General features: G+C 42.7%; 1 protein-coding gene across 2 annotated transcripts in view; it reads left to right on the top strand.

The window, feature by feature from the left end:
* Positions 1-18362, top strand: part of ASAP2 (ArfGAP with SH3 domain, ankyrin repeat and PH domain 2) — a 1186778-nt gene that overhangs the window by 385543 nt on the left and 782873 nt on the right. For both annotated transcript variants that reach the window (XM_086926365.1, XM_086926364.1), the window contains exon 9: positions 12181-12267. In XM_086926365.1, the coding sequence (XP_086782491.1) occupies positions 12181-12267 (87 nt within the window). The remainder of the gene's footprint in view (positions 1-12180; positions 12268-18362) is intronic.

Here is an 18362-nt window from a genome sequence, read left to right as displayed (position 1 = left end):
TAAATACACTTCACATACTTTCTAAAATCATAGCTTGTCACCAATGTTGTTACCTTTAATAAAAAAAAAAGAGGGGATCAATTTTCCGGTACATCCCGTGAGCTTGCAGGCGAATCTGACCCGTTAAGCTGTGATGCGCCTGTTCAGGGAGCTACATTTCCTATGAAACCTGCCAACATATTGTAGTGTAGTTTCTATATTCCCAATAGGCTCTGCGCATTGGAATAATATATCCTATAGATTAGACTTAGGACTGAGGTCTACTAGGTCTCTATCGAATATATTAAACTTCATTGTGAGTGCCAGCTAGTTTAAAGTTCACTAGAAACTTTCTCGAATTCACAAGAAGGGATTAGTTTCTGACAACCGCATTAACATGACAACTTTGTTTCCCCAAGAATAAACGTATCTTCAGAGTCGTGGAAACAATCGATAGATATTTTACTCATTCAATCGTGCATGCTTCGTTCCATCAGAGGTGCAGAGAAATAGAGAGATGGGTGTTTTCAATAACAGGGATTTTTTGAACAGTCTTCTTTCTCATACAAGTAAAGTGAACTATTACAATCGTAAGACAAGCTGTAAAGTATAATGCATAAAGCGAGAAGAGTATTGTAAAATAATACTGTAAAAGCATTGTATGATTTCTAAACCATAGATAAATACATACATAAATAACAAAGGCTAAAAGTACTCAACTGGTGCTTCTAAAATATGCCTACCCCAATGTACCTAACTTAAGTGTAGTACGAGGGAAGAAGTGTGGTGTAGCATAGGTTTAGTTTCTTTGCCAAGAATCTATCCAAGATTTCTCTTAGGGTCTAATCAGCTCCGTACCTTGGTTTTAGAATGAAGGAGGTCTGGTATCTCTGCCATGGGACTCGATTTCCCTACACCCCGCGAGGGGAGCTGGATTCTCAGCGAGAGAAATGCAGCCTCTCTATCAGTTAATCAGCTGGAGGGTCGGCTTCCTTCGGCACTTGCTGTAGTGAGCTGCGTCGGGCAAGTAGATAGTCGAGCTGCTCCGAACCACTGTGTCTTTGCTAGGGCAAGTGTAGGCATATTTATACCTTGAAGGTGCCTAGTTGTGAGAACCCCTAGGGAATGGTAGTTCTTTGAAAACTACATGAGTTCTTGGAAAAATCAATGTTCAAGCAAGGGGATGTCCCGGACTGCTTAAGCCGATTTTTCCAAGAAATCATTGTGGCTTTTTGGAACGGGTGGAAGTAGCCATGCCTGTATTTGGACTGCATGGGCTATGTTTAAATAAGGTTATGATTGCTATGCCTATATAAGGGAAATGTGAATTGTACCTATAATAGGGCATGAATCGTAAAATTTTGCTCTGATACTAAAACACCATACAACAGTATTTGTGGCTCACATAGATTTGATGACGGCGGGTGCCATTTAACGATGCCTGCTTACTATTCTGGCCATGAACAGCTGGAAGATGGAGGCAAGTTAGGTTCTTTGCCAGTATTTCTCTTGACAGAGTAGGTTTCTTGTGTATTCGCGTTGCTGATGGATCCTTTTCTGCTATATGGCATTTAGACAGATGCCTCTATTGACAATATTGAATGAACACTCCGAAGTGATGTGTGAGTGCGGATATCCCCACTGTCACCAATGTTTTTGAACACACTTGTAACTATAAGATAATTATTCCAATACAAGTGAGCTACAGGGGTGATTGACTGTGTGTGTACTCTGACTTTTATGTGATTGCCATCCTACTAACAGCTTGTCTTCCTTAACATTTATTATAATGATGAACAATACCTTTAGAGATATTTACACGACATGACTAAGACCAATAGCAATTAGACAATCACAAAACAACTTTACTGTGGATGAAAACCCCCTAAGAGTACATGTTTTTTAATACATAGGTCTTAGTTAAAGAGTTTGAATGTATTGTCTTCTCATGAAAGTATATACTGTGTGACTACAGAGGATACCTTCATAACTCCTCCCTCCAGACCACGGTGATCTAGTTCCCCAGATTTAGGGTAAGCAGCTTATTCTATTAGGTTTAAGCATGCAACCACCCTACACAAGAGCCTCTCTTTTTTGCAGTGCAGTGTCACAAGTATGCTGCGCGTTTGCCATAAGTTTGTCTGTGCATGTGATCAATTACCTGAGTGCCTAATCAATACAGTCTAACGAATTGAGATGTAGTAATGCTTATTTTTTTATCCTTATTTCATGGACAAATATTACCTGGGTTGTCAAAGCAGGACTCTCAATTTGACAATTCTTTCTTCCCTACTAAATAGGTATCAGGAATATAGATAGGAATCTCCTCCCTATTTGGCCCTGACGAATGCCCATGATGCATACTGGCATATATGCGGGCAGAAAGATGTTGATCATTGTGATATGCTGTTCATTATACCTGCATAATATCCCCTAAAGTTGGTTTTAGCTATACCTTGGATACCCATAAATAAAGGAATTATCCTGGATTTACCTAAAGGTATTTTATATTATTTGGTTCCTGTCTTGTCCAGTCTGCTTTATTAAGAACTCCCTCTCAAAGAGGTTGAGGCCACCCTGGTAGTATCATAATACCAGGAGGGGACGATGTTGCCGATGAAGAAGCATGCCATAACTAGTGGGCGAGGCCTCCTCATCCAATATAAATGGCACCCTAGAATTAAGCTAGTCCCTTGATCATCGAGACTAATTGCCACACAGTCAGTTAATAGTATTGGATCAGGTCCACGCATATCTATGAACCGCCTTCTGATAGCTGATTTCTGATGGTAGTGAAAATAGTGAACATTCAGTGCAACAATAACAAATGTGGTGAGTTAAAACGCACGGAGTGTAGTAACATATGCACACCCAGCTGTCCTACAATAATCTCCATGTAAGAGCATACAAATGCTCATTAAACAGAATTAACACTTGAAAAACTACATGATCCAGCATGCAACACAATGAATCATCGAGTGTAATGGTATAAATAAGAAAACTAAAGAGGGACTAATGACAAACACTGCCGTGAGCAGGAACTACGGTTCGAAACACGTAGGAGCTTTTTTGTCACGTTTGATAAATAAATAACTGTTTAACATCCAAGAAGTGTGCCGCTACATCTTTTTCTTGTATGGAATATTTGCGAGACATTGTCCCGGTCTCGATGCAGGCACCTGCTGAACATTGCTCCCGCTGCTACTGGACAATTTGTGTTGTTATATATAAATCATGGTCCAGTGGAAGGCAAGCTGTTGCAGAAACGCGTAGGCCATCCGATTTAATGCACGTTATTTTGGACATGGTGTGTGAATAAAGAAACTTTTGTATAATCCTACCTGCTTGCTGTGCCGTGACTTCTGCTGGGAGGGCCGAAGCAAGGAGAATCCAAGAAAAAAAAATATATAAATATATATGTGTATATATATATATATATATATAAATATATATGTGTATATATATATATATATATATATATATATATATATAATATTTTTTTATAGATTTTTAAAAAAAAAATTATCTGTCACACCCTAAAAACGAATCCCACCCTGGTCCCTTTAAATACCCCTGCACCCCATAATCCTATCCCACCCTTACTCTTTAAAATACCCCAGCACCCTTAAACACTAACCCATCCTGACCCTAAATATACACCCTGCACCCCAAACCTATCCCTGAACCCTAAAAAGACCCTGTACCCCCAAACCTATCCCTGAACCCTAGAAACCCCTGTACCCCAAAACCCAAACCTAGCCCTGAACCCTAAAAATACCCCTGTACCCCAAAACCTAAACCTATCCCTGAACCCTAAAAATGCCCCTGTACCCCAAACCCCACCCTAAAAATGCCCCTGTACCCCAAAACTTTTATACCCTCTAAACCCTCAATAAACCTTCACACCAAAACCCAAACCTATCCCTGAACCCTAAAAATATCCCTGTACCACAAAACCCAAACCTATCCCTGAACCCTAAAAATACCCCTGTACCCCAAAACCCAAACCTATCCCTGTACCCTAAAAATACCCCTGTACCCCAAAACCCAAACCTAGCCCTGAACCCTAAAAAATAACCCTGTATCCCAAAACCTAAACCTATCCCTGAACCATAAAAATACCCATTCCCCCAAACTTATCCCTGAACCCTAAAAATACCCCAGTACCCCAAAACCCAAAACTATCCCTGAACCCTAAAAATACCCCTATACTCCAAAACCCAAACCTAGCCCTGAACCCTTAAAATAGCCAATCACCCCAAAACATATACCTCAGAACTCCAAAACATATACACCTATACCCATACTTACTTTATCCTATCATATAAAAAAAACCATGCTTTTACCATTCATGCATTTACAACAAATTTTGTTGTAAATGTATGCGTGGTAAAAGCATATAAAATGGAATGCCATGCGTTCTAATGGCATTGCAGAGTCATGGTAGTTTCGTAATAATTGTATGCGGAGTGATGGTATGCGGGAAGAAAGATTTGTGATAATGGGTGTTTACCTTCTGCATCATAACTGTTGCAGTATTCTTGCCTCAGTACCTTAGCATAATGTGTGTCTATTAGAGCTACTGCCCTCGGTTATATTACAAGACATGTTTGCTCACAAACAGCAGCTGCATTCTCATGGAATGTCCAGGTGCTAGTGTCTGACCCGAAAGAACAATAAGGGGCATTGTGTTTGACCTTGTCTATGGTGTTCAGACTAATTCCCAGGAAAAGAGCAGAACACGAAAACGTATGCAGGTTCTTTGTGAAAATACAATGTGGCACAAAGCAAAAAATGTTATTTAGTAGTGTGTGCAAAACAAAATGCCGCCTACAACCTGCACAACTAGGTTACCATACGGAAATCGACAATGGGCCTTGCAGGAAACACGCAACATTGGCGCTTGGCAGCACCCATAAATAGGTTAATTAACAAATACAGACCCCTGTTCGGGGTGTCACGCTTCAGGCTCCTAAGGCCAGGGCCTGCGTTTGTTGAAATAAAGAGACACCACCTGCACCGGGAGGCAGAGGAAGAAGCCTATGCTACACACTTGTGGAGTTGAGAGAAAAAACAGTGTTCTTCTGAGGCTCGACGAAGCCCTGCAAGGGGGCGGGAGCCATCTGTAGCCCAGAAGACCGCAGTTCCGAAGCATAACCCCGCGCTTGTGAACCACTGCGCAGGGAATCGGAAAGCGATCCTATTGCAATCAGAGATCCGAGAAAAGAGGCAATTTAAGTAATTAAAGAAACACAGAAATTCTGTTAAGGCAATACAAAGCTCATTATGATCAAAACATAGTGCTTATCTGCTGCTGGAGCTGCGATAAAATAGAGAATACAGGAAGCTGTCATACCTCCAATGCATACTGATTGGTTGCAGTTTGATTTCTCTCTGCTCTTGGGAAATGTAGTTTTCTTTAGTTCTGCAAGCTGCTGGAGTGAAATAAAAGAAGAAAGTTATGCATAATCATCACCTCTGGTCCTGACATCGAATGGCTGTTATGGTCAGCAGAAGTGTGCCCCCAACTATACCATGATCCCAACTTGGCAAGGTACTGACTTTATTAGAGGATGTACCATAGCTACAGTGAAACCCACACCTATTATGGCAGTGCAACACCACATGGGTGAACGGGTTGCAGAGTGGTCTAAGGACCATGACAATATAGGAGCTGAACCCTCACCAAACCTGCAGCTTGGAATTCTCAGTGCACTAATATGAACAACCTGGGAGTCAAGTGGCAGATGCTTCAGACTCATCGAAAACACTGTCCCAAAGAGCAGAAGAGACTGTAAGGGACAATTTAATTCTAGTGGCTGAGTCCTCTGACACTAGCTCATGTACTCCTTGAATAAAGCCATAAGCCACAAGTGGTGCCAAGACCAATGTGAAGACTCAGAAGGCTGAGGCAGATCCTAATATCTGAAGTGATAAACCAACTCAGAGACCTAGAACATTCTAGAGGCATGGAACAAGAATGCCACATTGGATCAGCCAGAAGCCGTAATGAACACTGAAGGGGAAAAAAGAAACAGGAAACCCATATTGGAACATTGGGAAAAGGTCTGATGTAAGTGATGACCAAAAAAAGACATAACAGCACTAAAACCTGAAGTTGTGCCGTACAAGATGTACATTTTTCCCAAGCGTCTTTACATATTCCAGACCTTACCACTCAGAATACCCAAACACTACATTGCAGATTTACAGGTGATCTGCAGTCCATTTATATTGGCGAGCAAAAGGGAGAATCTGGCTAGAAAACAATGCTCTCTGTGCTTGCGTCTTGGGAGATTGAGTATCCCAGACATTGCCAACTATTATGCAGTGGCCCACTTATGGTACCTCATACACTGGACATGGCGGGCAACGAGTAAGAGGTGGTGTATGATAGATAACACAATGGCTTGAACACCTCTGAAAGTTTCCTGGGCAACTACAAACACACCGGACCAACACACTCCATCTTTCTCCGATCACAAGTGCCACGCTAGAAATACGTGATAGTATGGCAGTGAGGAGGCAGCCTCACTTCCTTTCAATTGCCCTTCATCCTCCTATTGGGGAGGGGATGGTAATCCTGAGTTTCCACATGGAAAGACAGAAACCACTACCAGAAGTTGTTAGAAGAAGGGTGCCGGATGTTTAGGGACCAAGCACCTTTCAAACCTCTGAAGAGTTACGAAGGAAATTTGCACTCCTGGAGGGGGAACACTTCTACTACCTACAGCTTTGACACTGGCTTCTACCCCAGGAGTGAAACACGATTATATTAGACCCCCGCCCACCCTTTGAAAAATATCTTTTGTACTGCACGGGGGATACACTATGCTACTTTTTAGCCATTCTGGGTGAAGGAACGGAGTATAGCTCTTGTTCAGGAACAATGGGAAGAAATAATGGAGTGAGCAAACAACATTGCCTTCCATGCAGAGGGCAGGGAATCACTCCTGAAAACTCTCTATCAATGGCACTAGACCCCAGTGCACTTGGCGAAGATATGAAGCGGAAGGGACCTGAAGTGCTGGAGTTGGTGTAGGGAGGAGAGATTGTTGACCCATGTGGGGTGGTTGTGTCCCACACTGATGAACTTCCGTCTACTGGTCTTGACTCAAGTTGAAGTCATCCCTGGATTGATTCTCACCAAACGCCCAGATGTGATATTGGAAGTTGAAGTCACAGAGTAAAATGCAGCTGATGGTGACAGGGCGATGAAGTCTGTAACTAGACTGCGGAAGGTGGCACGTGGTCCAGTAGGTCGGTCGGCTAGTGTGCCTTTGATGGAGGTGTGGCTGCCGGTCTTAAATCGGAAGTGCATGTATTCCATGAAGGTTGTGTCCTCGTTGATGTAGGTGGTGTAGGTCCTTGTGGATAACAGCGAGTTCTTCTCCTGGTTTGCTTGTTCGGTCTGTCCTGGCGGGAGACCTTGTAGCCCAGTGGAATGATTGTGGCAATGGTGGGTGCCAATGTGGGGTTTAGCCAGGTTTCTGTCAAGAAGAAAGAGTGCGTCTGAATGGTGTCCCAGATCTCAGTAGCATGTTTGCTGAGAGATCTTGTGTTGATAAGCATGCATGCCAGATGGAGTGAGGCAAGCGAAGCACATGGGGAACACGTGCTGGTGCAGGTGAAATGGCATTGAGTGCATGAGTAAGGTCCTACCATGGAGCGAGGTGAGGCATGGAAGGTTTAGTCTGGTGTTAAGTGCACACATGATGGAGGCTGTAGAGATGCTGCAGTCAGTTGGACCAGGGTCTGTGGCAGTGGGTGCAGTCCAAGTGCAAATGAGCTTGCCTTTGCTGCCATTAAGTAGCTTCTGGATGGGAGTGCTGGTCGGAAGGTGGGGCTAGAGAAGGGCGGGGTGCAGGAGCGGCTTTGCAACTGAGATCCGGCTAGGAGCGGGGAGGCGGGAAAGTACTGTTGTTTGTGGACCGTTTTTCTAGATGTAGTTTGGCTTCCTTAAGTCCATTATTTCCTGTCTCAGGCCTTGAACTACTTCTCCCTTCCCCTACTGTAGAGTGGACTGGGCCACAGAGATTATCATGTCCTGCAGATTTTTCCCTTGGTGCGGAATTTCCCTGTTGGTGGCCACTTGTGGATATGCATACTGCTCTCACCCATTTGCAGTCTAGTTTCTTTGCTAGTGCACTTAAATAACACCTTTGCAAGATCTCTGCTACAACCTTTCCAATTTCTTCCTCAATAAAATCCTCAGCATCTATAGCAACTTTGACCCCCAATGCAGGACACAAGAACTCATCAACCTGCTGCCCACCACCACCAAATTGGACCACCAGATCACAAACTGGAAACCCCTCACACCAGAAGACACTGCTGAAATCATATGAACAATCCACTCCAGGGCCCCCACCGATCTCTTCTCCCACCATATCTTCAACCTAGGAAGAACTCTGATCAGCTCCCACCAAACCACTATCATCAATACCTCCATCCAAAGTAGAACCTTCCTTGACAACTGGTAGAAAAATCATGGCAGATCCAACGGAATTCAGCAACTACATACCTATCTGATTTCTGACCTTCCTATCCAAAGTAGTGGAAGAAAGCTATCAACAAACAACTCTCCAACCATCTCAATTAGCACTAGCTACTACACATCTTGCACTCTGGATTTTGCAATAACCACAGCACGGAAACCTCTCATTACAGCCACTGACAACATCTGTATCATCACGGACAAAGGAGAAAAGCCACACTCATGCTAAGTAACTTCTCTGCAGCATTTGATACCGTCTCCCACAGCACCCTCATCACAAAGACTACAACTCTGGAATACATGGTCCTGCTCTGAGATGCAGGCCTCCTTTCTCTTAGGCCAGACCCAGCAAATCAGGCTCCTGTCCTACATCTTCGAACCCAAGAACCATATAGGCGAAGTCCCTCAAGGATCATCACTAAGCCCTATCCACTTCAAAGTCTACATGAGACCACTCTCCCATGTCATAGCATTCCAACGAATCAACTGTGTACTCTATGTAGACGACACCCTGCTCATACTCTTCCTCACAGACAACACCACCACCACCAGGACAAACTTCAACACCTGCATGTCCAACTAGGCAAACTGGGTGAAACAACTGCATAAATCTCAACACAGATAAAACTGACCTCCTCATCTTTGGCAACAAGAGTTCCCCATGGGATTTCTTCGTGTGATCTGCAGACCTGAGAACCAAGCCCACCCCCACTGAACACGCCAAACCCTTGGTATCATTGTGGACGACAGACTCACAGTGGCCAAACAAGTGAACGCTATCACTTCCTACTTCTCCATCCAACGCATGCTTTGCAAAATATTCCAGTAAATCCCCACAGACACCAGATGCATGGTCACCCAGGTCCTCATCACCAGTAGATTGTACTATGGCAACGCACTCTACACCAACATAACAAATCAACTCTTTCAAAGACTCCCGACCACCCAGAATGCTGCCAGGCTCATTCTCAACATCTCCCACAACGCAGACATTGCGCCCCACCTCCAGGAGCTACACTGGATACCAATCCAGAAGTGATGCCAATTCAAACTGCTCGCTCACACATACAAAGCTCTCCACCACATCGGACCTGTCTACCTCAACCACCACTTCAACTTTCACCAATCCACGAGGCAACTGCACTCCACCTCACTCCTCCTCGGACAAATACTCAGCAACGGCAGGAGCAACTCAGGAGGGCGCTCTTTTTCATACATTGCCACCAAATCTCGGAATGACCTTCAACACAACAGTAGGACCTTCTCATCCCGAATAGTCCACACCACCTAGCAATCCTACCCTTAACTTCAAGTAGATTCTGGTGCAATCAGGGTCCAAACAAGGGAAGGAGACCCAGCGAAGCATGGTACCCCCCATAGCCAACATATTCTTATACCACTATATAGAGGACACTAGCTACAGCAGAATCTAAATCTGAGTTAGAACTGCACATCCCTGATTTCTAACAATGCAAACAGCTGAATCCTTATGTGAACGCGACCATGTTTGAATTGGTTGTGCATCATGACACGCAGCCCGTGTGACCACCCAAGCTGTAATATCAGAGGGTCATTGTTGACCTGGGGGACTCTCAGACCTGCTGCCCAGCAGGGTAGCAAATAGTCTGAACCATGTACACCTGCGCACCTGCATGTACATCTCCTCCGTGCAATCACTGAACTCCAGTGTAGGGTTGATGGATAAAACAAGTCAAACACATAGATAGATGGAGGTGCTACCATCGCCTACCCTCCAAACTCAAACTAGGTGCACACACTATATGTGATGGCAGTAAGGATGCTCCCCCGAAAGGAGAATAGTAGGGGTTCGAATCTCAACGGGTAGAAAAGTGCATCAGTTATACTGGATCAAGATGCATCACCCACATTTTGTGGCATGTTTTATCATCAGCTTCCTCATCCCACCATAGAAGGATGATACCAACAAGGCGAACTCAACTTATGAATGAGGGAGTTCTTAATGCATGACACAGGTTAAAGGTTAGACCCAGAAATACTAATAAAAAATACTTTGAGGTAAACCCAAGGATTTCCCTTTAAAAATAGGTACCTCCAGTATAGTTAAAAATGTGGTTGGATGATAGTTTGATATAATGACCAAATCATCCCATTAAGGCCAACGTGTTTCTACCCTCACTAGTACCACCAGAAAATGGTCAGCGGCAATCGTCAGGGCATCAAAGATCCCGGTTTCTTTTATTCCTGTGATGGTCACAGAGGACAGCTGGTTATAAGGAGATGAATTTGTTCATTCTGCCGGTATGCCAGTTGATGAATGTGTGACGAGAGGGGGTACCCCACTCCAGCCAGACCTTTTGGCTATTAAATCCACAGTTGGTAATTGATTGTTGTAAACTTTGGAGTTTCTTGAAGTGTCCTTAATGAGACTCATTGAAACCGTAAGGGGGTCATATAATACAAAGCAGTAGTTCTAGAATTGACCTTGCTGTCAATTTTAGATTTGATTTTTACAACCCTTTGCACTGTACGAGAGGTATTTTTTATTTTTGTTCCAGCCCTTTTGCATCTTCATTAAGTCACAATTGAAAAATGTTTAGGTAGTAGTAAAACCGTTTACTGTTTTTAGAGCTCTTAGTATGTTATGTTCATGATGCTAAAACTGTCAGTAGCCCCCATTTACGACCTGCATCAATGGGATTGAATACATCTTGACTGCCATTCAAGATTAGACTGAGGGCTATGACGTTTTCTAAAAGAGGTTGGATCAGTGTTGGCAGACGGCTTCCTTTGTCTTAACAGTGGTTTCTCCTTTTAGTGTGCGTGGGGTGTGCCGTTCAGTACATGTATCACAGAGGACTGTGCAGTGATTTATCCAATCCAATGTGATTGCTGCCATATTTGCAATGCTCAGTAATATTGGGAGTTGATAGGCAGTGAAGTGGTGTATGCCACCTTTACTTCATAATTAATCTTAATATGCTTCACAAAGTTGAAGCACGTTAATCAGTCTCTGGGGGAGCTGATGTTTAGAATTACCATAGTTGATATTTAAATTACACAGTGGAGATGTTACATTTGCTTGAAGCATGGCTGATCTCACAAAGATCTAAAAATCACTCAACGAGCAATGGGCAATAGTCCAACCAAACGATTCAACAACCAGTTGTATATTGACTGAAAGTAATAGCTGAATTGGACTGCTAATGCTTGGGAGGTAATATGTGGGATTTACACTTAATCACACTTAAGCAACTTGCCAAATGCAATAGCCACTCCATCTCCTGCTCCAGAGGTTATAGATGCCAGTGTTTTAGGCATCCTTCAGCAGTTCAGTTATTTTTATCCTTTTTTCCAGTATCTGCCGTAATGGCAAGCAGTTGCTGTCCCCAAACCCTCTACGTTGCTGTCTTCCAGCAAAACAGCCTATCAACCAGTCACCTTCCATGGAACCAGTAAAGTAGTAGAAACTTCATGTCAGTTGTCACATACTCCCCAAATATTCTGCCCTCTGCTATCGGCAGTGCTGCAATTTTTCACATCAAGTTACCTGCAATGCATTTCTTGTATGTAATTCAATAAGTGAAATTCCCATGACTCCCAGTAAAAGGCTTGCCACAATGAAACACAGACGCCCTGCATATAGCCGGGCTTGAATGCAGAATACAAATTCAGTTGCATACAATTTAAATGTATTTTACACATTTCTTTCTTTTTCAACTTAGATTAAGCAAGTACAAGATGAGGAAAGAAAGCAGCTAACCCAATTAAGAGATATTTTAAAGGCTGCTCTTCAAGTTGAACAGAAGGAGGTGAGCATATACTGTAATTGATTTCTCTCTATTGAATGCATACATTGTTGTGGCTACTCACAGATCCAATGTCAATCAATCCCTTTCCATATTTACAAAATACACCAAGAAAGCAAATTCAACTACGTTTGAGTGTGACTGATTACAGGTAACAGACTGTTCAGGAGCCACCATGGACTGTGGGAGGCTCCTTTGAACTTATGGTGTGAATATTTCTGCTTCTCTGTCATGGGATTGCCTCCGAGATCCATAAATAGTAGATTATCTCCCCATGAATGCATGCATGATTCCTGGAACACTCTTTCTAATATGGTTTTCTTATTAAAATATTATTTGAAGTAAATGAGAATATGGTTTTAAAAAGTAACATTTCTTGCTCTTCTTTATTTTTAATTAAACCCAAATAAGAATAACTAGTCAGTTGATAGATTTAGATGACAACATCACTGTCCACCTCCCAACATGCTGAGACTTTTTATTATATTTTTGTGGCAGTGTGTGCTTAATGCTTCATAACCTGTTTTCTGCAAAAGATATCCAGCTCAATTGTGCATCTCTCCCTGCTCCCTTTGTTCGGGATTCTAAAGGTATCCAGAGTTTGGGGTTTCTGCCATTGACCTTGTTTTTTTTTTTTGCGCAGGAAGGTGTTATTTTGTCCTAAAAACGCATCAACAAAAAGTTTGCTGTGGTTCGATAGTTTTCCTCCTAGCATTCATAAAGGAGTTGTAAAAAGAAATCTATTTTAGCTCAAAAGTATTAGCAATTTTCTAAGTGGTGGTCCTTAAGTCAGTCAAAAAAGGTTATTAGGACAAAGATGTCCATAAAACAATTATGCAATCAGAGAATTAACTACACATTTTTTTTAAAGAACATAAAATACTGTCATGGCCTATTAAAACCTCTAAATAGTTCATATTAATAAAAAGATTTACATTGACATTCCTTGTTAGCCATATACTTTAAGAACAATGGTTTACAACTTCTAACGTACATCCAGTAATAGCTAACAATCAAATATTTCATTTTATTTTGATAGAAGATAAATTGCCACAGCTGGCAGCCTAGCTTTATTTCACTAATTGGACTGCCCAATTCCCACTAGAGAGAACAATTCTGCTAAAGAGTGGGCCTTAGTACATGCTACAGAGGGAGCCTGCAAATGAAGCAATCCATAAGAGATTATTCACATGGGCCACCCAATGCTCTTCAGGAATAATACAGTTTATTAATATAGAATTTGCTGAAGTACAGTCGTTTTGCAGACACAAAAAGTTACTTAAATCCCAATGATTAATAACCTCATTCATGACTTAACAATTTTTATAATTCTAATTTCGCTTTAATATAATGAAGTTTGTTTTCTTTTTTTTAAACCTGCTCAGAGATTCAGGGCAACTCGGGTCTTGATTAAGGACTCTTTTGCATTTTACAAACGGTATGTTTTAAGAATTGAGAAGACTGATAAAACCATTCAGAATTGCTCTTGCCCTCAGTTTTACTTCCCAGTTCCCTCTTAGTTGACAGATTTGTCTGCAAGTATCAACCCTCTTTTTAATTGTATTTTTGTACCACCCCATCTTGTATTCCAAGCCTACACAGATAATCCCACTTGAACAGAAGGACCTCTCTTACTGGCTGCTCTATTTTTATGTTTATAGTTACATATAGAGGCCACTGGTCACTGCTATCCACTTGTAATAAGGAACAATTATTGAAATTTGGCAATCAAATCCCAAAACAATATATAATCATTGGAACAAGACTGTGTACAAGTCCTAGAAGTCTGGCCTGCAGGACTATTCATCTTGCTGTGTCCTTTCAGACAAACTTAACCAATATTGGCTAGTCATTTTAATAGATGATTAGCTTCTTTTGAAGGATGGTGAATTGGAAAGTCTGCTATTGAAACATTACATGCTTCCTGGCCAGATTAGATATTGTATTAGCAATTATGGAAGGGGTTCAGCTTCATATTGAATTCGCCAGCACAAATCCTAAGACGAGCATTAGGGTACAGAGTTGTAAACTTAATAAGACCTTCCTCCATATATAGTATTGACTATACTTAACAAGGATAATGGATGCACATATACATTGATTAATGCCAGCATTTATTCTTCACTGCCCCAGCACTGTTTGATGCAAAGTATGACAGCCTCTTGAATTCTTTTTTTTTTAAATTTCAAAACTTTTATCTTGAGAGTTAGGCAAATGAATTATAGTGGATGGGGCATATCGTAATGCCTCCTTGGTTAGAAAATATGTAGAAGCAGTATACATACCATAGTAATTTGAACCATTTAGGGACTACAATGTATATTAAAAATACATAAATGCTATTCATCAAAGATAAGCTGTACTCCGTGTGTTAAAGGAGGGGGCTGAAGAAGAAGCAAAATATCAAGTAAAAAGATAGTGAACAGAGAGTGTAGCAAAGTAAGGAGGGAGAGCAGCTTATAGAATTCTAAGAAGTGATCTGTCAGTTTCACAGTCTGTGCATGTTTAGTTACAGCTTATTAAAGGCTCACTTTCTTTTGTTAAAAAATATTAAAGACATTGGTATTTTCAGTCAAAGGCAGACCAGTCTAAGGCATAAGCCGGGTCTTGTGGCTTAGCGGAATAATGCGTCTACTCTAGGGTCCTGTGTTCGACCTCCTAGTCAAAGGTCCAAATCCTGGCGGGTCTATTCAGCCATTCATCCTTCTCAGGTCGAGAAAATGAGAACCATTGTGTTTGGTAACAGTAAACATCTGTTATTCAGCACCAATTTACTTTAATTTACAATTTAATAATAACACCGTTAAGTGTGTGTTGGATTTAGCTCATGATTTTCACAATACATGTTAGGCTACTGCCTTGGTTGTAGGTTTTCATACTAAAACAGATCAGTCTTGTAGCCTTGATCAGTGGTGTGTTGTCACAACCCACTTAGTCCTGTTGTATTTGCCATAAAGTTGTGTTTCACCTCATGGCAAAAAGTACAATAGAAGCAGTCTTTCAGTGGAGGCACACAGCTTCCTCTCAATCAAAATCTGTACGGTTATACTATCACAAACAAGTAAAAAGTTAAAGTTTGCAAAATAATATACAACCCATCCTAAAATGGTATACCAATAATTCTAAATGTGCAGATCTTCTATTCTGAGAGTTTGTCACAGGGGTTGCCAACACCAACACCCATGCCTATTATGGTGATCTGTGAGACAATAACAAAATACCAACCTACAAATTTTAACACAGTGTAATGACAATCCACCCTTAACCACCTAATTGCTTTAATATACTGTTTCCGAAATAAATAAGTCAGGTATACTGCCTCTGTCATAACTTTTCATAATAAACAAATCCGATCTATAGCTTTAATCCATGGCTTGTCAGCATAATAAGGTAGGGCATGCTGTGTGTTCCGCTTAATCTTTTCTACAAGGCAGAAAGTGCAGTTCTACCAATCTTACAGCGGGAAGCACACAACTTCTCCCCAATCAAAATCTGTAATCAAGGTAGCCAAAATGTGGGTGCTTGTTCATATACAGTCTGGTGACGATTATGCTGACCAGGCAGACTTAAAAATACTGAGAGCCTAATTATAATCTGAAGGGGCAATCAAAGCTGATTGGTCTGGCCTTAGCGGACTGGGTTACATATCTCAAGTCTAATTAACAGAGTCTGCTTAAAGATGATTTCGAAGATTTTTTTTAAAAAGAAACATTTTATTGTAATTATAATCAAGGCACAAGTTGATCAGATAGTGCATATAAACATTATATCCAGACATCAGTAGTTTTTGGCAATTGGCGTATTGATATTACATACATCGCAACCGAGGACAATATTCCCTCCATTAACCCCTTCGATGCTTGTGACGGAACCATTCCGTCATCAGTCACGGCTGAGCTGTGCTGATGACGGAATGGTTCCGTCACGACCACACCCTGTTCTGGAATTCCAGCACAGGGGAAAAATTCAAGTAGCAGCCAAGGTATTAAATTCCCATCTCCCCATCATTTTCATCTTCAGACTCCCCCTCCGCCTGTGCCCTTGGTGGCTCGCAGATTTACCCCCTGAGTTTATTCCAGGCCCCCCATACCCTCCTCCACTTCTGAGGGCATCCTCGATTGATAAACACTGCTTTTTTGACCACCATGGCAGTATCCAGATCCCCACACCATGCTGTGAGTGTTGGCGACTCTCCAGCACCCCATTTTTGTGCGATGTTGTGCTTTGCTACCATTATTCCCAGTGTGGCCCACACCTGTGCCGAGCACATAAGAGCGTTCGGCTTCCACACGTTTAGTAAGCATCTCCTGGGTTCCGGCATTAATAACACCTCTGCTGTCTGTGATATGGTCCTCATTACTTTCACCCGGTACTTCATGATCTTTGGACACTCCCACACAGTATGGAAGAATGTACCCTCCTCCCCACATCGTCTCAGGCAATATGGGTGTGATGCTGTCCCTATTTTGTGAAGGGTGTGTATAGTAAGTTCTATATAGAATTTTGAGCTGCACTAATATGTCTTGAGGGTATTCCCACCTCCCGCGGGGAGGCCAGTGCCTCCTGCCATTCAGAAACCTCGAAGTCACCCATGTCCCGGTACCACTTTTCTCTGAGTGCCATGTGTGGGTCGGGTAAATTGTTTACTAATTTTCGGTAGGTAAGGGATGTTGCCCTCTTTTGCATGCAGTCTGTCAGCAGCCTGTCCTCTAGAGGGAGTGGCCTCTGGAACCGCAGTGCCGGATGGCAAGACCGCCTGCAGCACATGTTGTATCTGCATGTATCTAAAGATTTCAGAGGGTGCTAATTCCTACTGTGTTTGGAGACTCTCAAATGTAATCACCTCCCCCTTGTGCCACATGTCACCCACAGTGGATCTACCAATTGCGTCCCATTTAGCAAATCCTTTGTAATTCCGAAGGCCGCCCAAACATTGTGTGTCCCATAGAGGGGTAAGTTGGGTTATTGTTGCCGTCCAGCCTAATTTAGCGTGTGCTTCATGCCATAGGTTGATAGTCTGGCTTGTGGGTCCGAATACCGCTGGTGTACGCTTCTTGTTATAAAGTGCAGACATCATGCCCTCAATCCCCAGTCCGTTCCTATCTGCCTTGAAAGCAAGATCTGTCTGCGGAGCATGTATCCACTGATTGACTACCTTCAGTTGGTATGCCCAATAATATATTTGTATGTCGGGAGTGCAATGCCGCCATCATACCACCCTCTAGTCAATTTGCGCTGTGCTATGTATGTGTGCAAGTTTGTTCCCCCACAACAGCCCGGAAACCTGAGCCGCTATCTTTTTAAAGTAGTCCGATGGCCCTGGGAACGGGGTATTTTCCATGCGTACAGGAAACGAGGCAGCGCCATCATTTTAAAAAGCGCCGCCTTTCCCAGCAGCGTCAGTGGCAGTGCACCCCAATGAGTTGCATCCCTTTTTAAATGCTCTAGGGGAGGCGCAAAATTCCTTTTAACAAATTTGCCTGGGTCCGCCGTTATATAGAGACCTAGATACTTACGGGCAGTTCGTTGGGAGCTGCGGTGGTGGGCCATGCAGCACAAAGAGTATCGACTTGGACCAGTGTACCTGGATGCCCGACCATCAAAAAGGTCACATATATTCAGAAGTACCAGAAGGGATTGTCTAGGGGAGGCCAGGTATAGCAAGACGTCGTCCGCATACGACGAGATGCGGTATTCCCATCCTTCTGCCCACCTAATACCCCAGAGCATTGGCTCCCATCTGATCCACGTCGCCAACGGTTCCAAGACTAGGGCAAAAAGCAGCGGCGACAGTGGGCAGCCCTGACGCATGCCCCGGGTCAATAGAAAGTCGTGGGATATATGACCATTAGCCGTCACATGCTCCAGTGGTTTTGTATATAAGAGATGCACCCATGCACAGAACTTTGGGCCAAAGCCCAAGTGTGTCAGCACCACGAACAAGAAGGGCCACTCTACCATATCTAACGTCATACGAGCGTCCAATGAAAGGAGAACGGCTGTCTCTTGAAGATAAGGTATACAGGCCATCACTCCATGCAGACGCCTCAAGTTCAACGCTGTGTTCCTATTGGGCATGAACCCGGACTGATCCAGGT

The sequence above is a fragment of the Lissotriton vulgaris genome, chromosome 6 (genome assembly GCF_964263255.1).
Source record: "Lissotriton vulgaris chromosome 6, aLisVul1.2, whole genome shotgun sequence".
NCBI classification, from domain to species: domain Eukaryota; kingdom Metazoa; phylum Chordata; class Amphibia; order Caudata; family Salamandridae; genus Lissotriton; species Lissotriton vulgaris.
The sequence above is the reverse complement of the archived record's forward strand: the minus strand, read 5'-3'. Positions and strand labels throughout refer to the sequence as shown.